Source organism: Ovis aries, chromosome 23 (assembly GCF_016772045.2).
Source record: "Ovis aries strain OAR_USU_Benz2616 breed Rambouillet chromosome 23, ARS-UI_Ramb_v3.0, whole genome shotgun sequence".
Lineage (NCBI taxonomy): Eukaryota > Metazoa > Chordata > Mammalia > Artiodactyla > Bovidae > Ovis > Ovis aries.
The window spans coordinates 41,573,844-41,596,785 of record NC_056076.1 but is presented as its reverse complement, the minus strand read 5'-3'; the positions used below and the strand labels follow the sequence as shown (position 1 = coordinate 41,596,785).

At 47.9% G+C, this 22,942-nt stretch overlaps 1 protein-coding gene across 1 annotated transcript; it reads right to left on the bottom strand.

The window, feature by feature from the left end:
* Positions 1 to 1,122: 1,122 nt before the first annotated feature.
* RAB12 (RAB12, member RAS oncogene family) lies at positions 1,123 to 22,661 on the bottom strand. The gene is made up of 6 exons (XM_015103654.4): positions 22,186 to 22,661; positions 11,723 to 11,783; positions 6,161 to 6,299; positions 4,209 to 4,298; positions 3,418 to 3,522; positions 1,123 to 2,316 (listed from the first exon to the last, which is right to left on the bottom strand). The coding sequence occupies exons 1-6, from the start codon at positions 22,634 to 22,636 to the stop codon at positions 2,203 to 2,205; spliced, it is 960 nt and encodes a 319-aa protein (XP_014959140.3). The 5' UTR covers positions 22,637 to 22,661; the 3' UTR covers positions 1,123 to 2,202.
* Between the last annotated feature and the right edge of the window lie 281 nt (positions 22,662 to 22,942).

Here is a 22,942-nt window from a genome sequence, read left to right as displayed (position 1 = left end):
TTTTGTTTTGTTTTAAATCTTTTGGCCGAGCTGCTTGGCATGTGGGATCTGACCTCCTGACCAGGATTGAACCCGGTGATGGAGCTGGGGAGTCTTAACCACTGGACCATCAGGGAAGTGCCACCTGTCAGTTTCATATTCAAAATTTTAAACAGTTAGTTACACAAAATCACCTACTGATTTGACCCAGCACTTCACGGATCCAGGAAGGAGAAAGAGCAGACTTGCAGGGAGCAGTGTAACCACTGGTGCCTGCGGTGAGGCTGAGCTGAGGGTCCTTGAGGAGCTGGAGCGGCCAGTCAGAGGTCACTGCAGGGGCCCAAGAGGAGTAGGAATGCAGGCCCCATGCCCTCTCCCCCCAGCCCCTCCTGGCAGCAGGTCTAAGGGGAAGGGCGGGTGTCCTCCAGAGGAGAGCCAGAACACTGGAAGGTGATGTGGAGTGAGACAGCAGGTGAGTAATCGACACGCTCCAGGCCTAGTTGTCTGATGGTAAAGGGCACAGACGTTACAAAGAACATTTTCATGATGACGCTATCTGCAAACACACACATATTTCACCATGTAAAGTGTGCAGCCCAGTGACACTAAGTACATGCACGTGGGTGTACAACCATCACAACCATCCTTCGTGATGTTTTCATCTTCCAAAGGCAAGCTCTGTCCAGGTAAACACTCACCCCACCCCCGCCCCTGGCGCCCACCAGGCTGCGTCTCTGGCCTTGACTGTTCTAGGCCCCTTGGTGAGTAACACTGTGAAGGGTCTGTCCTTCCGTGCCTGGCTTATCTCACCCAGCATGAGGTCCTCAAGGTTCACCCATGCTGTCCATTCCCCCACCAATGGACACTTGGGATGCTTCATTTTGGCTACTGTGATTAAAGTTGTGAACATTAGTGTACAGCATCTGTTTGTGCCCCAACTTTCAACTTTTGGAGGTGTACACTCAGGACTGAAATTGCTGAGTCTATGCCTAAATCTTTTGAGAAAGTATCAAAATGTTTTCCATGGTGATGGAGGCTACATTTTCCTTATCAAAAACACTCAAAAGATTACGATGTGGAGTTCTGGAAGAATATCATCAGATACGTAATTTACGACTGCACAAGTAAGTGTAGCAACTCAACTGTCATTCATAAATACAAAATTTTATTTGCACTTCATTAGTGTAGAAGGACCACAATGCTTCTCATATCACAACACTCAAGACACGCCAAGTTATTCAAATACATAATGACTTATTTACCTTGACTAAACAAACAGTGCAGTTTAATAAAAGATATACCAAAGATAAGAGTTCACAAATTCATTATCAGACCAGGAAAAAAAAAAAAAAAGAACACAGTCTAGGCTTAATAGGAATAAGCTTCACCGTCAAGGGGAGAGGTTTTATCATTACAAAGGTATATAGAATGTTTAGGCAAATACGTGTAGGTTCTTTGATATAGTAAAATGCATCTCTTTAAAATTCCTTTAAACAGGATTTGTGTAGGACAGCAGCGTTCTTTTAAAATCTTCTATAGTTTCAAAAACATTTCTTTTATTGAATCTTTGTAGTTCTTAAAAGCACAGAGTGCGTTCATCAGGAAACCAGAGAGATTCCCAGGCCTCAGGACCAATTCAAGTCCCACATTCTAACTAGTCATGTTCTACCATTAATGTGAATAAATAACCTTCAAGACCTTTAAGCAAGCATGGAGCTTGCTTTGTGGGAAACACTCCAATACTTCAAAGATGCTACAGCTGGGAGAAATGTAAATAAAGAAAAAGCATTCAAGGTCGCTTTTCTCCCCCCAAAGTCTTTAGTTTTACAAATTTTCTTTAAAACAGTAAGCAAAGCACCACGTTCTTTCTTCTTATCAGAGTATCTCCATCTTCATAATATAGTTAACAAGGACAACTATATTATGTATTTCCAGAAACATTATAGCTCTCATTTCTCCTGTTCTTCGTATCAGAAGTACGACGTTCCCCAGTGTACACACACTAGGCATTGGGATGATGAATGAAATATAATAATTTGGAGGGAAATATGTCATTTATAACCCAAACTTACCCAGGATTGCATATCTGCATATTTACAAGTTAGTGTATAGCTCTGACGTGGATTACAAAGTGCGAGAGGAAATTGTCAAAATGATTGTAGTGCAGAATGCGACCTTCCCCCTGTCCAGGAATCACGCCCACTTCGCCTCCAAAGCGGCGAGTCAACAGCATCGCACGTGTGGTCTGGGCGGGGGCAGCTCTGGGGGGATCTCGGGCTCGGGTTGTAATGAGAGGATGCTGTTGGACAGCTCGTTCCTGAGCATGTCCAGGGGCATCTTGGGGATAAAGGAAAAGACAAACGCATTGTAACTCAATGTAAAGACTCTGCAGACTATACAATTAGAGAAGACCAAAGTGTTTTTTTTATAGGAAACTCTCTAATCATCAGAGTTCAGTTAGACATTCAGCCAAAACCTTAGAACCAGGTTCAGGGAGCTTCAACCAACACACAAAGGCTGTGCAGCCCACCTCACACCCTTCGGCAAAGAGAGCAGATGGACCTCATCGACATTTCCTTTCATAGCCCAGTGTGATGGAAACTTAAAAGTATCAAAAAAATTAAAAAATGGTTCTGTGTTCTCAGGGAGCATACCATTACTAAAGGAAGAAGTACCTTTTCTTGGCAGCTACACAGACAGCCATTGTATTAGAAGCTTCTGAATTACATTGCATCAATACGATTATGTGTAATACTAATCAAAAAACACTTAAAGATCTACGGAATCTCTGGATACAAGCCCAAAGATGCTTGAACAATGTGCTGCTGTCCAGTGAGGTCATCTTCCTGGTCTGGCACCACGAAAGGCCCCACCAGACAGGAAGAGCCTTGATGGGAGGCAAGACCCTCACTGCCTGCACCTAACAAGGTCCTGGTGGGAAAACTCGAACAGGAGAGGAGTGAGTGTCAAATCAACACAGCCCACAGTCTCCCTTGGGCTTCCCAGTGGCTCAGCAGTACAGAATCCTGCCAATGCAGGAGACATGGGTTTGATCCCTGGGTCTGGAAGAGCCTCTGGAGAAGGAAATGGCAACCCACTCCAGTATTCTTGCTGGGGAAATGCCATGGACACAGGAGCCTGGTGAGCTATAGTCCATGGGGTCACAAAGAGTTGCACACGACTGAGCAACTAAAAAACAACAGCAAGTGGCCACACCCACTCCACCCGAGTGCCAGGCTGAGTGAAGATGTGCAACACGGCCCTGAGAATGCGGTGAGGAGCTGAGTCCTTGGCCCGGGTCTGCACCCCCAGGTCTCCAGCCTGACAACCCCTGGGGTTTGCTTTCTGCATGAGAGGTTCCCAACCACAAACAGCAAAGGAAATGATGAAGAGGTTCCAGGTAATGTGCTGTCAGGACACGGGATTCTTTTTTTTTACCTTTTTCAGGATGTCATCAACAAGCTTCAGGAAGATCTCGTCTACGTTGAAGTTATCCTTGGCGCTCGCTTCACAGAACCGCATCCCGGCTATCTGCTGTGCAAACTGAGAGCAAGCACACGTTATTGTGTGTGTGTGTGCATGTCGGGGGAGGAGGGGACGACATGTGTCTAGTATAAGCACAGGGTCCGTAACCGGGAGGGGAACAGCTCTTGGTCTTTGGGACTCAGACAAAGTCTGGAACGAAAGGTTTGGAAAGTCCTGCTTATCCTCAAATGTAAAGCTCATTTACATTTGAACTTTAATGTAGGAAAGTGCAGCAATTTCCTACATGATGAGAAATCAGCAAAACACAATCTATGAGGTGACACCAGGACCCTCAAGTCAAATTACGCGCACAAGTGTCTAAACTGCAGTGTATCCGGCATTTAAAATGTATCCAAAAAAATAAATGCGAGTGTCATCGATTTCCTGAGGAAGGTTAGAGTTAGAATAGGAGAACATCATGAGTGCAATGACATGGGTTAAAAGAACATCTCTATGTATAACATGTCAGGTGGGACAGTAAACAATGCTGTGTATTCTCATGTGTCTTTCCCCCTCCATTTGAAAAATGAATTTAAAGGAGCAGGAAGCGAACCAAAGCAAACAAAGACGAAGGATGTGACTGACTGCGTTTTCAGAATTCTGAACTGTAAAGTAATTTATTAGAAGGGAAAGCACACAGGGTGCTCACTGCACGGATGTGGGAGCCGACCCCCCCCCGCCCCACCACTGCCCACTCTCCTCACCTTTTCGCCCTGCTGTCTGCTGATCTCTCTGTCAGTTTCACAGTCCAACTTATTTCCAACTAAGAGAAGCTCCGCGTCTTCCGAAGCGTACTGTGGGATCGCAACAAGAGAAGCTGAATCTCAAAGCCAGGCACAGCACACCCAAGGGAAACACAACCCCAGGCCACACCTCTCGCCCCTCTATCTACTTGCCCCTCTGTCCACCTGCCCCTCCTCTGAGAATCTGCTCTGACCTAGAGGGCTCCTGCTGGGCGCATGGCAATGTGGCCACAGGCACAAGGAACCACGGATGGTCTCATGACTCCTAGGAATCTACCCTAAGGAATGACTCAGAATACAGGCAAAGCTTTATACTTGGTTGAAAACAATCTAAAGATCCCACAAAGTGGGTGAAGAATGAAATAAGGTACACAAAAGAGTGAAGCCAGAAAAAAACAGAAAATATGTGCTGGAAGAACACGAAGGCGACACAGGAAGCCACCCATGATCGAATATTTAGTGAGATAACCATGGCATGAAATGGCATGGAGTACAGACGCAATCTGGGTTTTCTGGGCCACGGCTACAGACTGTTTCAATTCACTTTTGTGCTTTCACTTGGTTCTCTAAATTTTCTATACTGACAAGGTACTGTTAATTTTATGATTGGAAAAGTTATGCTGCATTTCTAAGTTTTAAAAAACATGCAGGCACAGTAGAATGTCTCTCTTTAAGAAGGTCAAAGTTGTCTCAAGTAACTCCCTGAACAGGGGCATTCTCACACATGATGGGAGACAGACTTCCACACAGGGTACCCAAGTGGGTGACCTCGGCCAGGTTAACCAGGGAGCTCGGTCTCCTTGCCAGAAAGGGGTGACAGTTAACAGTGCCCCCAACGGGGCTGGTAAGAGGAAGAAACGGGAGCACGGCCACACAGAGGGAGAGGCGAGAGCCGGGTATCAGACGGAGGAGGGCAGGTTTCCCACTGAGGCGCCCTTCACACCGAGGCCACCGCCTCCTGATAGCTCCATCACTGGATTCTGAGCCGGCAGCGAGGACGCTCCTGTCTGGGGTCCTCGGGAGCACACCCCGTGGCCCCAGCATCCCAGAGTCCAGACCCAACCCTGGTTCTGACACCTCTGTAACCCTGGCAACTGGGGTCTCAAACACACTTCAAAGAGACACACATTGAAAATGTGCTCAGTAAGACCTGCAGAGGAACGTTCTCCACTATCATCTAACAGATGGGTTTAATACAATCTGTAAACGAAATCAAATTTATAATATACTAAGTGTGCTTGTTACGCAAAGGCGCTAAACCTCAAATTACTAAATGAGGGGGAAACAACTCTCAAATGTGGCCACTGTTTACACACATCTCACCCTCAACAGCTGTGTCTACAGGCGCATTTTGGCTACTCATTTCTTAGCCGGCGACCCACAGGTTATATAAACTCAGTTTATTTCTACATAGTCAACTGTGATCTGAAAGATAAAATCTTTAGTTCAAAATGAGGGGGTGAAGGCTGTCTCTAGTTTAGTGGGCAGAGGTCGAGTGGTTGACCAAGGCCTCGGCGTGTCCCCGGGCACAGTGGAGAAGGCAGTCCCCGGGAGGCTGACACTCTCTGGACACACACAAAGCGAGTGCTCACGTGAACTTGCCCCCGTACCTGATTCCATGGAAGCAGCCTGCCCATGTGGGATAAGCGTGTGTGGGCTCTGATGTCAGACAGCCCAGGGACCAGAATACCAAGCTAGGCTTTCTCATGTACAAGCTGATCCTGAAGACATTCTAGGTCTTCTCTGCCTCACCTGTGATCCAGGACTACGCATCTACTTTGAAAGCTGTCATCTGGATTAAATGACGTTCGGCACGGAAAAGCATGCTCCATGAATGTTTCCCTTCTTCCTGTTGTCACTATTAACACCCACAGCGGAGAGTTCACCTCTGAGAGAGAAACGCCAGCACCTACCTTATCGATCATCTTCATCCATTTGGGCAAGTCATCGAATGTCTCCTTCTTAGTGATGTCGTAGACTAGTATGATCCCCTTGGCACTTCTGTAATAAGCTGAGGTAATGCTGTTGAATCTCTCCTGACCTGCCGTGTCCCTGAGAAACAGCAGCAAAAGTCAGTCCCCGAACAGGGCACACAGGGAAGCCTTGGCCCAGCCGTGGCAACTCCCCACAGGTTTGGGCACGTTCAGTATTACTGGGGGCAGCTTCTCTGAGCTAGGCGCGTCCAAACAAAATCAGAAGGAAGCCCCACATTTCTCCCACACCAAGATTCTGAAAAGAAGTAAATTCCATGTTTAACAGTGGAAAGGTCAACATCGCATAACTTGGTGGTTATCCATGACAAAATGTATGGGTGATATTTAATTTAAACAATTTAAGCCTGGCAATCTCTATTAACCAACCTCAGTGGTGAGTATCTTATCTGATTTTGCTGATAAGATGACCAACAGTCCCCATTAATGAAAAATGCTATAGTCTTGTCATTTTCTTAGTCCTTCAAACCGGTAAAGGAGGAAGAGGACCCCACAAATTTGCAAACATGGTCAAGTTGACTACTCTCCGACTGTGACCTTGAAATCTAAAGCTTTCTCTCCTCTCCAGGAAAAGCTGATGTTTCCACAGGAAGACATAAACAGTGCACATAAGCTGGCCAAGACCCACTTTCTCCACCTAAGAAGCTGAGAAACTGCGTGAGAACGCTAACAAATTTACAAATGAGGTTCAAGAGAGCAGGCCTTTCGAGCAGTAAAATGGTTTCTTTTAAGCCAATCTGTAATTTAGCTTTTACCAAAGAACCCTAACTCTCAGCACACTCTGAGAGCCCCGTGACACAGGTGGCTTATGGTGGAGAAAGCGAGGGGCAGTGGGTACAGTACACAGAAGACGAGGTTCTTCCTTGCAAGATGCTCACAGACTCTCGCAGGACAGCGCCTGAGCTTCCAAAAGGCGGAGACACTGAAACCTCTTCCAAGTGCACTGGATGGGGTGAACTTTGTGAGGCCGTTTCCCTAACACACATTTGGCAAAGGTGCTACAGTTTACGCCTTTGTTCCAGCCTAGACTCGCCACCAAATTAGCTTCCCTTAGGCACCCTTATGGCAGAAAGTGAAGAGGAACTAAAAGCCTCTTGATGAAAGTGAAAGTGGAGAGTGAAAAGTTGGCCTAAAGCTCAACATTCAGAAAATGAAGATCATGGCATCTGGTCCCATCACTTCATGGGAAGTAGATGGGGAAACAGTGGAAACAGTGTCAGACTTTATTTTTTGGTTGGTTAATAGAGATTGCCAGGCTTAAATTGTTTAAATTAAATATCACCCATACATTTTGTCATGGATAACCACCAAGTTATGTGATGTTGACCTTTCCACTGTTAAACATGGAATTTACTTCTTTTCAGAATCTTGGTGTGGGAGAAATTGGGGCTTCCTTATGATTTTGTTTGGACGCACCTAACTCAGAGAAGCTACCCCCAGTAATACTCCAAAATCACTGCAGATGGTGACTGCAGCCATGAAATTAAGTTATGACCAACCTAGATAGTATATTCAAAAGCAGAGACATTACTTTGCCAACAAAGGTCCGTCTAGTCAAGGCTATGGTTTTTCCAGTGGTCCCATATGGATGTGAGAGTTGGACTGTGAAGAAGGCTGAGCGCCGAAGAATTGATGCTTTTGAACTGTGGTGTTGGAGAAGACTCTTGAGAGTCCCTTGGACTGCAAGGAGATCCAACCAGTCCATTCTGAAGGAGATCAGCCCTGGGATTTCTTTGGAAGGAATGATGCTGAAGCTGAAACTCCAGTATTTTGGCCACCTCATGCAAAGAGTTGACTCATTGGAAGACTCTGATGCTGGGAGGGATTGGGGGCAGGAGGAGAAAAGGACGACAGAGGATGAGATGGCTGGATGGCATCACAGACTCGATGGATGTGAGTCTGAGTGAACTCTGGGAGTTGGTGATGGACAGGGAGGCCTGGCGTGCTGCGATTCATGGGGTCGCAAAGAGTCGGACACAACTGAGCGACTGAACTGAGGGATGTGTCATCATGCCAAACAATGAAGCCTGTTGGCAAATTCATTTCCACATAAAGCAACGCTGTCACTTTGTCCCAGGGGATGTAAGACTCCCCTGTGCTCTTTCTTGACTGGAACGCCCAGGGGCTTAGGCTGGTCTGTTTTGTCCACCAGGGTCCAGGGGCCTGGCCCACTGCAGGCCCTCCATCCAAATGTGCTAAACAAAAGCCTACCTGTGCAAAATGCAGAAAGTGGATGGCAATTCAAGGCAAAATAAACTGTATTTTTTGACTCAAAACTGCCCCCAAATTGGATTCCTGAAGAATTCAGAATAAAATAAAACCAACTTGCAGACACTAAAAGGCACCTTCCAATCAGGTGAGAAAGAACTGACTCAGATACCGTTTCATTCACACGAGGAATCAGTGAACAAAATTATTCCCGGGACCCTAGGCATTTAGGGGTGTAATTAATACTTTCAAGAAAATAAAGTATCTTCCTGACTGTGGTTTCTCTTCCCATCGCAGTGCTGGCTTGTTCAACTTAGGATTTGATAAAACAGCTCTCACTCACTTCTTTAAAAAGCAAAAACAACACGTTTTCCTACTCTGAAGTCTGTGGTTAGCACATTATAGCTGCACCACAAATTTAAATAGCAACTGGGTATAAGGTCTTCACTGAGCATTTTGGGGATTACGTGCTCTCGTGAGTCTTTATAAGTAGTTTTATGGTGGCTTTTAGCATAAAACAATTTCACATTCGTTTCTCTAAACATCCACTAAGTTAGGCTTCAGAAATCAGGGGCTGAAGAACAGAGACATTAGACATAATACAAGCTTTTGGAAAATCATCTTGAGGCTGCTGTGGTAAGAACATGTAACATGAGGTCTGACCTCGGAAGCAAGAGCAACACAGCTCCACTACCTGCAAGCGTGAGGTTGCAGAGCAGACCCCGGGAGAGATTCTAATAAAACCCAACAACCAGAATCAGGACAGTAATACGCATTTCTGGTATTAAGATCCCGTGGAAAAGGAGACGGCAGCCCACTCCAGTATTCTTACCTGGGAAGTCCCATGGACAGAGAAGCCTGGTGGGCTATAGTCCAGGGGGTTGCAAAGAGTCGGACACAACTGAAGTGACTCAACAACAACAAACGGTTAGCGTACAAGACACCAGTGAGGAAACATCAAGGCCAGTCCCTGAACTCCATCTCTCTGTGACCAGTTCTTGACTGCGTGAGGCAGAAAAGCATCTTCACTGAAGAGAATAATCCATATTTCCAAAATATCTGGATTGCCAAGGCTATTCCTCTCCAAGGCTCCTTTGTTTGATCATTTCCCCACGGAATTATCTGCTCTCACAGATGGTCAGAGAGCAAGGTAAATAGAATCCAATTCAGTTCAACAAGTATTTATTAGATTCTTACTCTGAGCCAGGACCGCAAAAATTCCACCCCAGTCTCCACGTCTCACACAGCTGGACAGTAATACAATACCGATGCCCTGATCGGGCTTTTATCTATCCAATGAGATGTAGAATTATCATATTCCCACCTTTATCTCAATGAATCTTAATTTCCACTGTAATGACCGAGAGCTGACTTTCAGAGATTTGCAGTACATCAGCCAAATCATCATTTATTGTGGGTGGAATATGATATTATTATGTCTCTTTCTGCTTTGGGGGCAAATTGAAAACTTCCTGACATCCTTTACCCCTAGTTTGGTACTACAACCCTGCTTTGAAAAATCATCATTTTTCTGTATTTAATATATCTGGTGAAATGACACAATTCTTAATTTGCAGAAATCAATGTCAGTGTATGAAAGTTCCACCTCTTCAAGCAGAGAATGAAAGGAAACAAGCTTGATGATGTCAACAGAGGGACTCTAGTGGAAACCAAATTCACCAACAGTGAGCACTGGACCGAACAAGAGACCTTCATGTGGAGCATCTTTTTTGGGGGGTGGGGTGGGGCGCACGCCATGCAGCATGCGGGATCTTAGCTCCCCAACCAGGGCTCAAACCCACACCCCCTGCATGGGATGCTCTGTATGGGGGACTTCCACTGGACTGCCAAGGAAGTCCCCCATACGGAGCATCTTAATTATGTGTTTGCCTTAAGGCAGGAAGCCAGTTTCTCAGCTTTAAGTCCATCTCAACACAACAGCCGGAAGCCTCTGTGCGTGATTTCCAGGATACGTGCTGCTGCTGCTGCTGTAGGTCACTCAACTGTCTGACTCTTTGTGACCCCATGGACTATAGCCTGCCAGACTCCTTGTCCATGGGATTTCCCAGGCAAGAATACTGGAGTGGGTTACCATTTCCTTCTTTCCTTCTGCAGGGGATCTTTCTGACCCAGGGATCGAACCCACAACCCAGGGGTCGAACCCATGTCTCCCGCACTGGCAGGCGGATTCTTTACCACTGAGCCACCATGGGGATGTAAACTCATGAATCTACATTCAGGTTGACATCTTATTTTAGCTATACTTACACCAAGTTCTACATACATACAAGTAGACACACTTCAAGCAGAGATGGGAAAATGGTCCTTTTCCTAACCACAGATGATCAAGGAACTTCCCAAAGATATGAAATACAAAAACACAAAACAAAAAAGCAACCCCCATCACCCCCAATCCTTCAAGCGGGTGAAACAGTCAGCGATGACCCACGGGGACGTTACCTGACACGGCCGGCGGGCGCCCCGCACGGGGGCGCGGGTGGGGATGAGACATGGCACTAACACGGAAGCGCTAGGTGACGATGGAGCCGCCGGCGCGGCAGCAATGAACGCGATGGAAGCGACAGACACGGCGGACAGACAGAGCTGAGGCCGACCTGCGAGAGGAGTTAGTGGCTGAGACGCTGCGGCGTGACTGTGTTAGCGACGAGGGCGGCGCGGACACCCGCGGGCGCTCCCACCAGTCCCTCCTCCAGAGGGGCTCCTCCCGGGTCCCCAAGGAAGGTGGCTGAGCGGCCTCCACACGGCTGGGTTAGTCTCTCACACGCTCCTGGGGTGCGGGGAGGGGGCTCTGGGCTCCCCGCACGGGGCACAGAGGGGCTCAGGGCACGAGCGTCCCACCGAGGACACGCCCGAGGGCGCCTTGCCCAAGATGCGCAGCTCCGGGGAGGGAGCACGCTGGCCTTTCTCCGGATGCTTGCAGAGTAAGTAACTCTGAAACGTGTAGACGAGCACTGGAGCGACTGTCTCAGTGATGACGGTTTGTCAGATGACGTCACACTAGGACTAAAGGCTCCAAGCCAGTCACCACGGAAGTAGAACAACAGTCTCTCCAAGGCCCCCGCGGCAAGCGGGGCTGAGCTACATGGGCTCTTTCCTGAACGCTCTCTAGAAGGAAGCTCCGTTCATTTCACCTGAACGAGAGCGGAGGAGAGGAGACGCAGGAGAGACCGGCCCGCTCCGACGGTTAATTGTATTAGACGAGCGTGTGGACTGCTGAACACACACGGTGGTAACTGGGTGCAGGGCCCCACTTACCAGATCTGTAGCCTAATTTTCTTTCCTCTTAGCTCTACGGTTTTGATCTTAAAGTCAACACCTGTAAATAAAACGGACAAAGATGAAGCAAAAACAAGGCAATCTGTCAGAAAAGCAGTACTATTTGTATGCCATTGCGGCAAAAAAACAAAAAACTGACCACATTGAATCCCAAAAGGAGAGAGAAGAAATCCTCCGGTCCCCAAGACGACCACCACTCTATGCTTCTCCACACAACAAGTAGCGTATGTTAGGTTCTACCCCGAACTGGAGACGAAGCACTTGCTATTCATAATAGAGTTTAATACTACTGGAGGTGCAGCATAAAATCCACTTAAAAATCACAATGAATCATTACACAAACAATGGCTTTATACACATGCTATCTTGGGGGGAAATTCTTACGTGGAGCACTGGAAACTCAATCTTGATTTCAAACAGCCATAGTCTGAATGAAGAAATTATCATTCTTTAGCATTCACAAAAGTGACTTTATTATATTGCCAATAGTGTAGAAGAGGAATTCTTTTTGAAAAATTTTACTCATACAAATTAATTTCATTTTTTAAATTACTTTAATCCTGCTAAGTCGCTTCAGTCGTGTCCGACTCTGTGTGACCCCATAGACGGCAGCCCACCAGGCTCCTTCATCCATGGGATTTTCCAGGCAAGAGTACTGGAGTGGGCTTTAATAGTGGCAAGCAAACCATGACAAATCCCCATCCCTCTCCAGTTCAGCCCTTAAGGCTTCAGATAATTTTCTAAAGCAAAGTTTCACCTGTGGATATTTTCTTATCTATTTGTCAGTTACAGAAAACTTCAATACTTTTTTAATACAAATTTCACAGTATTTGTGAAATAATATAAAAGTATTTTTTACACAATTCTTACAACTAAGAAAAAAAAAAAACAACCAGCTAAAAAAAATAATGCCAGCTAAATGTGGGAAGTGGAAACCTAATCTCTATGGGAACTATTAATATTTTCTGGCTGCTTTATGGATCCAGGGTCCTGGTGCTGCTGCGAGGTGGAGGATGGAGGGGGCACGACATAGCTCTTCAAAGTCAGATGATGTTCCTGAGGTGACAGGCAAGGCGTGTGACTTACTTTTATAATTAGCAACATGCTGCAGACATCAATGCAACCAGAAGATGTGTTTACAAGCCTGGGTGGGACCGAGGTCTGTACAACAGAGAAACGTGGCAGGAACATTAAAGTCACGGCTGGAGAAGAGGCCACGGCACCCTGCTTCTTACTCTCTCCCTCAGCCTTGATCTCGAAGCTCATGCAAATGTTGGGGAAGCCAATTTCACTTTCAGTTCTGGAACAGCTTTGCTTTTCCTGAGTCAGATGACTCTCAGACAGCCTTGGAACAGGAAGCGTGTCTGTACACGACCAACATCCTCAAGCAGAGACCAACCCGAATCCTTTGTGATTCAATCACAGGGAAGGGCAGAGCTGAACATGATACTCTACGAGGCACAGAAACCAGCCTGCACCTGTGTGCTATGCTCTGATGTTGAAAAGGCACAATTCAGAAAAACCCCTTCTTCCTGATATCAGCATAAAGCTAGGGCCTCACCATGCGATTTACAAATCTAATTCACACTGTATCATGGCCACTATTCCATTTTGTTTCTAGTTTGTTTTTTTTTTAGTTTTACTTAAGGGGGCTGCCACTTTGGTTACGACTTGTTGCACTGGCTGCCACATTTTACTGAAAAGAACTAGCAGATACTTCTCTTGTGGGCTCTGCTACAAGTTAACTACAAGAATCTCTAGAAACAGCACAAATAACTTTTGTTTTGATTAGGCTGTTTTCTCCACTAAGAACGGCTCTCAGTCTGATCATGTCAAGTCTTTTTTCTTCAACCAACTTAAACGACTTTGTGACTTTAGCAGTCCTGCACTACAGCTATTTTGTAATCACGAAGTTTAATGAATAAAAACAAAGGAAAGGGTATTAATAGTCAAAAGTAGGAATAAGTGGTAATGTTATCGTGCGATTATAAATACACTGTTAAACAAGGATGAAGGAACAGCAAGCAGGATGAAGAATGTGTTTAGCCCAGACTACCTAGTTTTAGTGAGTAGGTTAAAGACATCAACAACAACAACAGAAAAATATCCAGTGGCTAAATCTAAAATTCCACAAAAGGAAACAGCTCATCAAAATGGTGCTTGCTCTTAAACAAAATCTCTTTTAATAGTAAGAGCCACTAGGTTAGCTGGTGATGGCTGGAAACTTACTCCAACCTATGGCTTAGAAACAAACCCTTACATCAAAGTATACAACTACACATTTTTTTAAAAAGCTTTTTTACATTACGTAAAAAATATCTCTTAATGTCCATTGTTAACATTTGCAGGTCACAGAAATTATAATGATCCTGAATAAAAGGTAGCAAGTCACCAACAGCCTCAAGGAGGGGATTAGGTTTGGGAAAAGTCAGTACAGTCTCCTGACTGAGCAGGGGGGCCCAGGACCAATGTTTATAAACAGGTAAAGGACAAAAAAAGTGGCAGCTTTTATTGAAAACCCACTTTCTACAGTGTCCTGACCATCCAGGGAAGCAAGCAGCTACTACTCGGTCAGGTGGTGGAGACAGTCCCGCCTTGAAGACCTGAGTCATGCAGACCTAAGCCGACAGGCACTTGGTGAAACACCCTCTCTGCTCTCCTCTCCTGGAGAACCTCCTCATCTGCCCAAAAGCCTTTTCAGGTCCAGGGGTTCCCTTCTGCGGCTCCCGACGGCTCACCTTCCCCCTTCCCTCCAGCCCTGCCCCATGGCTCCGCTGGTTTCCCCCAGGGGACAGGAACAGGTGCCTTTTCAGGACAGTCCCCTCTGGCCTCTGCAGCCTAGAACACTGCCTGGCACGGGGCAGCGGTCCAGTAAATCTGATGGAGACCCGCCGCTCTTCTCCATCAAACGCTGGTTGTGTACGGAGAAAGGGCGGCTAAAGAGGAGGAAATAGGAGGTAACTCAGGCCTGATGAGGAAACGAGCACACACATATTTAAATCGTAGAAAGGAAGTGCAGGTGCTCTGTCGTGAGCCCGTCTGGTGGGCAGAGCAGCAGGATTCAGGGTGCCTGGCATGCGCATCCCCCTGGAGCCCGAGCACTTAACTTCTCCTACAATCCCAGCTTGCGGCTGTTTAGTCCCTAAGTTGTGTCTGGCTCTTTTGCAACCCCATGGACTGTACCCCACCAGGCTCTTCTGTCCACGCGATTTCCCAGGCGAGAATACTGGAATGAGTTGCCAGTTCCTCCTCGAGGGGATCTTCCTGCCCCTTGAACCCATGTCTCCTGAATCAGCAGGTGGATTCTTTACCACTGGGCCACCAGGGGAGCCTTTACAAGCCCTGTTACTGGTGGAACATCCTTAGAGGAGGGGCAGTCTTCATATGCCCAGGTCCTCTCCATTACACACGCCACCCCTAGCCCCAGGGGATTATTACAGTCACTGAGACTGGAAGTGATCCACTAAGGGAATGTCCTGCTGGGTGACAGGGGTCTAAGTCTTCCTAAAAATATTTCCATCAGGAAGGACACAGGTCACAGGCTGTAATCCCTCTGTTGTATAGATACGACTATTCAAGTCTTTCTTGATCTTAATTCCCTTTAATAATGATGACAGTGTCTATCAGATGCCCTGAGCCTGACATGCAACATGTGGGCTCCTTCAGGAGCCCAGCAAGCTGGGTGCTACCCTCACAGAACAGAGGAGAGACCAAGGTCAGATCACTTCTGCTAGCTGAGCGGCAGAACCTAGGTTCAAATTTATTAACACTGTTCACAACCAAAGGTTGTTAAAAAAAGTCAAACGTGGAAACAGGGAAAAGTGTGAAATCTTCTGCAAGTGGCCCAGGGTCACCATAACTGAGCTCTTCAAGAACAGAGCTTCACCTGGTCCTGTCACCTCTGTACTCACATTTCATAAATCTCAGCAAGAGCGTAAAGAATTGTCCTCAGTGCTGATAAGATTTTGAGGCTCCCCGGCAGGCAAAACATATTCAAAAGAACATTACCGTGTTACTTTTTGCTGAGGCATAAAAAGTCACAAAAATGAAAATAGCAAAAATAAACAGAAGTTTCTTTCTTCATATCCCCTTCCAGCACGAAGTTTCACAAAAGCAGAACTGACCAGTGGCCCATGCCTAGGATACAGGTGAATGTTCGTCCCCCCTCACCACCCCCCACCACCTCCAACAACAAGGACTTGGAGTTGGTGTGAAAGTATGATTTTAATTGACTTCAGTTCAGATACTGCAGTCCATGGGGTTGCAAAAGAGTCAGACACCACTCAGCAAATAATGAACAACAAAACAGGTTCTGGAGGCTGTAGGATTTCACACTTTTGAAGTCAAGTCTCAGTTCAAGCAGTGGTGACAAATTGTTATTAACTGTTACTGCCAGTTTATAAGAACTATCTTGAGATCACAGGCTGGCCTTTCTCCCAAGGACATGTATCTTTCACAGCGTCACCCCATCCTGGATGTAATCTTTCCCCTGATGGAGGCTTCCCTGCACTTCCACTGAGTTGACAGTGAGAAAGTAAACTAAGAAACGTGCCAAGGTCACCCAGATGGAGGAACGTTTACTATCAGAAAGTGGTCTCTTGACCATGAGGCCAGCTTTCCACCTGACCACTGTCTTTCCGGGGAGAGCACAGACGCATTCCCCCAGGAGAGCATCCTACAAAGGGCAGGCAAGGCAGATCACCCTCCCGTATTGCCCCAGAGGGGCCCCGAACCAGTTTAATATCATGGGGCTTCTCCTACTTAAGCCGAGCTATGAGAACTCAACGGAACGAAGTAATGTAACTGTAAAATACTTGGATCGCCTCAGAAACAGGTGCTACTAGAATAGTTTAAATGATTGCATGTCATTAAACAATGCTCGCAGGCCTGAGGCTATCCAGCGTCTGCCCTGAGTCTAACAAGACCCGCCTCCTCAGTCCAGACTGGGTGGTCTGTATCCCAGCAAACAAAGACCATCTGAGTCCCTCACCTGCACACACACAGGAGATGGCCCTGCAGCCGGCTGGAACAGACACACCGCACATGAACTTCACAGGCGAGGTGGCGGGGGTCGGGGGGGGTGGTGGAGGAAGGGAATCGAGGTCACGGAGCATGTGGGCCCCAATATTCATCAGGGCATCTCCACCACTCACCTCCCCTTCTGCAGGGACCAGCCAGGCAGGCAGGTGGGCTTCCAGCCCCATGAACGGCCAGTGGGATGGAGTCTCACACAAATATACACCGCCCCTCAGAAAACACTTGCTGAATGGTATACAAAGCTATGTTTTCTTTGCAGATTAAACCAAATACTTAATTAGAAGGCTGCTCCTGGCATGCGAGGCTGGAGAAAGCTCTGGGGCTACCGTAAGTCTAAGGCACTCAGGCTGCCTTCTGAAGGCCGTCCCTGCACCCCACAGCTGCAGGGGAGGCAGACTTGAAAGTTCTGGGTCCCTCTCATCCTACAGAGGCACACCTTTCTTCTCCAGAAAGAGCTACATGGTGAAAGAAAGGCCAAATGCACGTAAGCCAGGTCTTTAAATAGATCTTTATCAGCCCCAACAACCCGATAGCCAACTTTCCACACTTTCTGGGAAAGACAGCTACTTTATTCCACAAATGCGTTCTGCATAAGCCTATCAGCATGCTCTGAGTTCATTAAATAAGCCAAACCCCACAACGCACAGCACAGGCTGGCATAAAAACTGGCACTCCTCGCCCACTCCCGTCTCCCTGAGTCATCCTGTTACATCAGCCCAGCAGGGGAGGGGCTGACGCTGGAAGGTCTGGGCTTTGGAGTGGGAATTCGGGACAATTCTCCTTAATTCCCTTGTAAGTGAAATAGTAGAGCAGCTCAGCCATGGCTTCAAAGACTGCCCAGGATCACAGAAGAGTAACACAAAACGCACAGCTAAGAATTTTAATCCAGTATGAAATGTTCATTCTGGGTTTCTGAACAAAAATCTCTGACCTAAATTTCCAGAATAAAGTACAAGCGATTTCCCTTGCCAGTGGTTCCACTCACTGTGTGTAGGCAAAGCAGAGTAGATCCTAGTGGTGGGATCTCCTGCCTCCTGCCCGCTGACGTTCAAGGTCAACCCACAGACGGCCACTCCTGCACGGGATTTACGGCCACCTGCACCTTGGACCTGTTGGTTCTGTTTCCGGCTCTGCTACGGGGTCGGATGAGTCAGTCACCTGCACCATCAGGCTTCCCTGCCTTGGGAATGGTGAGCACAGGGCCTGAAGGGGTGGGCTTGAGAACTGAGACCCCGGCACATGACGGAGTACAAACAGGGCTCCACCGAGCACTCTCATTGTCTAGGAAAGCCTACTCTCAGGGCCAGGCTGTGAAGCTAAGTTATTGCTGCAAAACGAGAAAAACATTGACAGAGTCGTGAGGACCTCAAACTGAGTTCAAAGAACTTCCAAATTCTGATATTCTGACATTTTACATTCTTTCCTATTTTGGGGGTCTACCTCATGTTATCTTTTTCTGTTTGTTGTTTTTTGAAAAGTTGGTGCTAGTGGATTGTTAAAAAAATGTCCTTACGTGGCAAAATAATAAAAGAACTGGCAATCCTATGTTGGCCTCTGGCACTCTGGAAGAAACTTCACTGTTCGGGAAACTGATACTCTGGTCCAAACGGTCTTACTCCTCCTTTTCCTGTATTTAAATGTATTTTAGTAAATATTTTAAAAGTTTCAGATAGTTGAATGATTAAATATTTAGAAATGAGCCTTTTAAAGCATCACTCCCAGAAGAAAATGACAAATAATGGGGGCACCGTTACAGAGAATCAATTTCAGTGCTACCATTGATGGCATCACTCTCCACCCTCACAGGGCTGCCGAGGGGCCAAATTAGACAAGCAGGAAAGAGTCTCATCCGTATTTTCAAAGTAAAGTGAACTTAAATCCCAAAGTAAGCTAAGGAACAGACAGACAGAAGGAACTCACTGGCAGCCCTGGCCCTGACCACTCGCTCACCGCTGGACCACTGTGGGCGAGCTGTTTACCCTCTGGGACTCTGCTTCCTCATCTGTAGAATGGGGAAACTTTCAGGATTGTTGTGAGGTTTAGAAAGAGTATACTTTTGCTAGTACACAGTATGTGCTCAAGAAACTGTAGCTGCCACTAACAGAATGTAACCGTTTACACACAAAGACAAAATAAATTACTTATCCAAAGTCACAGACTAGTTCATGGAAAAGCTTCAATCAGAGCCTAGGTTTTTTTAAAAAATAATGCTTTTCTAGAAATGTAAGTTGCTGGGAGTGGGGTAAGGGGTGATGCCTGGTAAAAACATTTTGATCCAAACAAAACAGTGAGCTTCCAATAGTTATATAAGAAACACAGATCGACATGGTATTTAGAGAGTTGTGAATTTCTACAGCTAACCAGTTTTTTTTTTCCTCTCCTGTTTCTCAAACTTCGAAAAGCTGTATCTGTCAAACCATGCTAGCCACATCAGTTCAGTTCAGTTGCTCAGTCGTGTCCGACTCTTTGCGACCCCATGAATCGCAGCACACCAGGCCTCCCTGTCCATCACCAACTCCCGGAGTTCACTCAGACCCACGCCCATCGAGTCAGTGATGCCATCCAGCCATCTCATCCTCTGCTGTCCCCTTCTCCTGTCCCATCAGACTAACTCAATTCCATGAATATGAAATCCCATTTGAAAGTAATATTCTACCTGGACAATTTTCACTAAATAGGTCAATTATTAAAAGTCCTTTCAGTTTCATACCCTGGTGAGTTCCGCGTGTCTTTTAAACCAAAACAACTTCTGGTTTGATCAGTAATACAACAACAAAACCAACATTTTGTTCAGTTGTAATCTGATAAAATAGGCTTATTATCTCAAATCCCTCAGGGTTTCTACTATGCTTCTTTACAGAAAGTCCGGTGAGCCTGCCTGGCTTTATCAAATGCTCACTGGAGGGGCTGCTTCCAATCTGAGGTCGGCTGAGGGCATCACCTGAGTGACCCTCCTGGGTCAGCAGCACCTGCACAAGGTGGGTGGTCTTTTCCAGACTCTGCAGCTGGACAGGGTGAGGCCGGAGGAACAGAATCTGTGCGGGGTCTGTGGAGACGGAACTCAACAATGTGCCTCAGAAGGACCCTGTGAGCCACCTGCTCAGGTGGGGGCATTCAGGTGAGGCGACCCCAGCTACACCTCACCCAGCGCTGCATGTACACTTGCTTTTCTAAGGAACTCAAGGAATGAACTTATCTCTACAGCATTCCAGCGTGGAGGAAGGCCTTGACCAGCCCCTACTCCACGCAGACTAGGGGGCTTTCCCTGCCCTCCCCAGATGGTCTGCACACATCTCCACGTTGCCCTAATCGCCCTTGGGCATCCCCAGGACCCCCCTTCCCCACCCCTCAATCTGGACAGAGACTGTCCTCCTCACCACTGAGACCCCCAAGGGTAGCACAGCATCCGCGCACAGTAGGTGCTCAATAAGTGATCTGATATGTGGAAGGGAAATGTGACTCAGAGGCAGAGATAGAAGAGGGGTTTAGTTAACTTCCTCAAAGTGTTCTCACAGTCTGGTTCAGACCAGAACTTATCATCCTTTTCTGAACTTCCCACAAATAAACACTTAACAAGCCAAGGACTACAGACTATGTATGGAGGAAACAAAAACAAGCGAGATAAAGTTAAAGGGCACAAGGGACCCCAGCGGCAGGGGTGGTGTGGGGAGGCGTGTATACATGTGCATTTATGTTTGTTAAGGGGACAAAGAAACTGACTGCCTGGTCCCCTCCTGATTCCCAAGTACCCGAAGAAACTGCCTCCCTGCCAGGGCCGTACCCAGAGCGCTTTACGGCTCCAGCTGATACAGAAGGTCCACCCTCCATGCTTCATGGCAGCCCAGTTCTTGAAGCATTCACCCAAAGTCCCCTAATGATGTGGGGGTGCTACTGCACGTGGCCCCAGCTTAGGAGACCCCTCCCCACCTCCCCTCTGTCCTTCTCTACAGCACATCTTCACCCTCCGTCTCACTCTCCATCCACCAAACCCTATTATCCACCCAGAAGCCCGGAGCTGGTTTCTCTACCCCACATAGTACAACTGTGTTATTCTTCATTTTTGTACATTTTAAAGTATTAAGCCATAAAAGATGGATAATTCTGAATTACTTTTAGTTCTGTTTTACTTAGGCCAGGTACTAAAATTAACAGCACAAACCCTCTTTTGACGGTTGAATAACTTCACATACTTTATATGATCCAAAATTGGATATTTGAAACAGGTCTAAGCTACACTACTGAACTTTAATCTCATGGTTTCAAGGCCAAGATCTTAACAACAAAGAGGGTACAGAGAGCACAAATACATCCAAAATGATCTATTATTAAAAAGTATGAAAGGAAACAAGTTCTCACAAACAAAACTACAACGTGAAAAATCTAAGATTAATCTTTCAATAAGCCTTTTCAAATGGAGGGGTCTTCTATAACAGGACAACAAAGCCAATCAATCTCCAAATTGTATCACCTTGGAACTATCTAAATACACAAGTGGTGTGTGTGTGGAATGAATGTTTCAGTTCTCAATTTCATGTTTATATACTATGTATTATTTCTTGGATCTCCCCGAGGGGAATCCCCCCTCCACCTACCCTTTACTGAAGGTGATTGATCTTCCGCTCAAACAACTATCTCATCTGCGGGGTTCCCCTATCTTTGACAGCTTTTAAGGGTTTTTTCAGAGAAACAACTGTTACACAGTGACCAGACCGACCTCAAAGCCAAGGCCTATACATGTGACTCCATCAGAAAATTTCCCTGCAGTTTCAATTTTACATTCTGAGGATAGGCCACTTCCAGGCCCAGGGGGTTCCTGTAGTTACCTGGCTGCCCCCTCCCCGCACCTGGCAGTGCGGGGTGCGGGGGGGGGGGGGGGGGGGGGGGGGCGGTGCGGGGCGAGGGAGGTGCCCTTCCCACTTGGTCCCGAGGTTATTTGAAGTCATAGAAAAACACAGCTGAAGTCCTTCTGCTCACATTTATAGTTAAAAGAAGAAACTTTAGTCTTACTTCGAATATTAACCACAGATTCTCCTCCACAGGTGATTTAAAATTCCCATTATTTTAACACAACCGAAAATTAAGTTCAAAATTAGAAAAACAAGTAGCGTGTACAGTGGAAATGCCCCTCCTCCTAGGAAGGCAAAGCTAAGGCATCAAAATTCTCCAGAGGGGACCACTCCGGCCATCCAGCCAGGGCACAGCTCGTGTCCACCACGCTGCCTGCCTGCCCCCCATTCTTCCTGATGAGGACTTGGTTGGGGGGGGGGTGCTCCAGTGGAGAGACGCTCACACCGTCCCCGGCCGGACAGGCCCCGTGCATCCCCGGCCTCGAGACGGCCGGGGCGGGGGCTCCGACCGGTCCGGGGATGCAGGGGCCCCCTGGGGCCGCCCCTGGCCCGCCTTACCCACGGTGGACTTGCAGGCCTCGCAGAAAGTATCGTCAGTGAAGCGCTCCATCAGGCTGGTCTTGCCCACGCCGCGGGAGCCGATGATGATGACCTGCAGCTTGAAGTCGGCCGGCCTGGGGGGCTGCTTGCGCCGGCGGGCCTGGCCGCCCGACAGCGCCGGGGAGCCCGCGCCCAACCCGCCGCCGCCCGCGGGCCGCCTGTGCAGCGCGGCGCCCGGATCCATGCACGCATGCGGCCCCCCGAGTCCCCGCGCCCCCTCGGCCTCCGCCAAGCGCCGCGGCTCGGCCCCGGGCTGGGCGAGCGCGCGCTCGAGCGGCCCCGGCGGCCCGCGGGCTCCGCGCTGCAGCTGCGCCGCCGGCCGGCCCCCAGCGTCCGCCCCGCCGCCGCCGCTGCCGCCGCCGGGGGAGGAGGAAGGGAAGCAGCTACTCCGCAGCAGCGGCAGCAGCATCCCGGGCGAGGCGGCGCGACGGCGCAGGCGCGGGTGGGCGGGCGGTGGGGCGGGGCGGGGACCCCCGCGCGCGCCCCCTGGCGGCCGGAGGACCGCCCGCGCGCGCCTCCCGCTGCCTGCTCGCGCTCCCTGCTTGGCCTCCGCTGCCCTCTGGCCCCCTTGCCTTTCTGAGATTTTCACCTTCTGCTCCCTCCATCCGCATCCCCTTCTTTTCCATCCGCATCCCCTTCTTTCCTTCTTCCCTTCTCCTGCCCCTTCTGTCATTGAGTGCAGCCCACAAACACTAGGCCCGTGCGATAGCCGTCT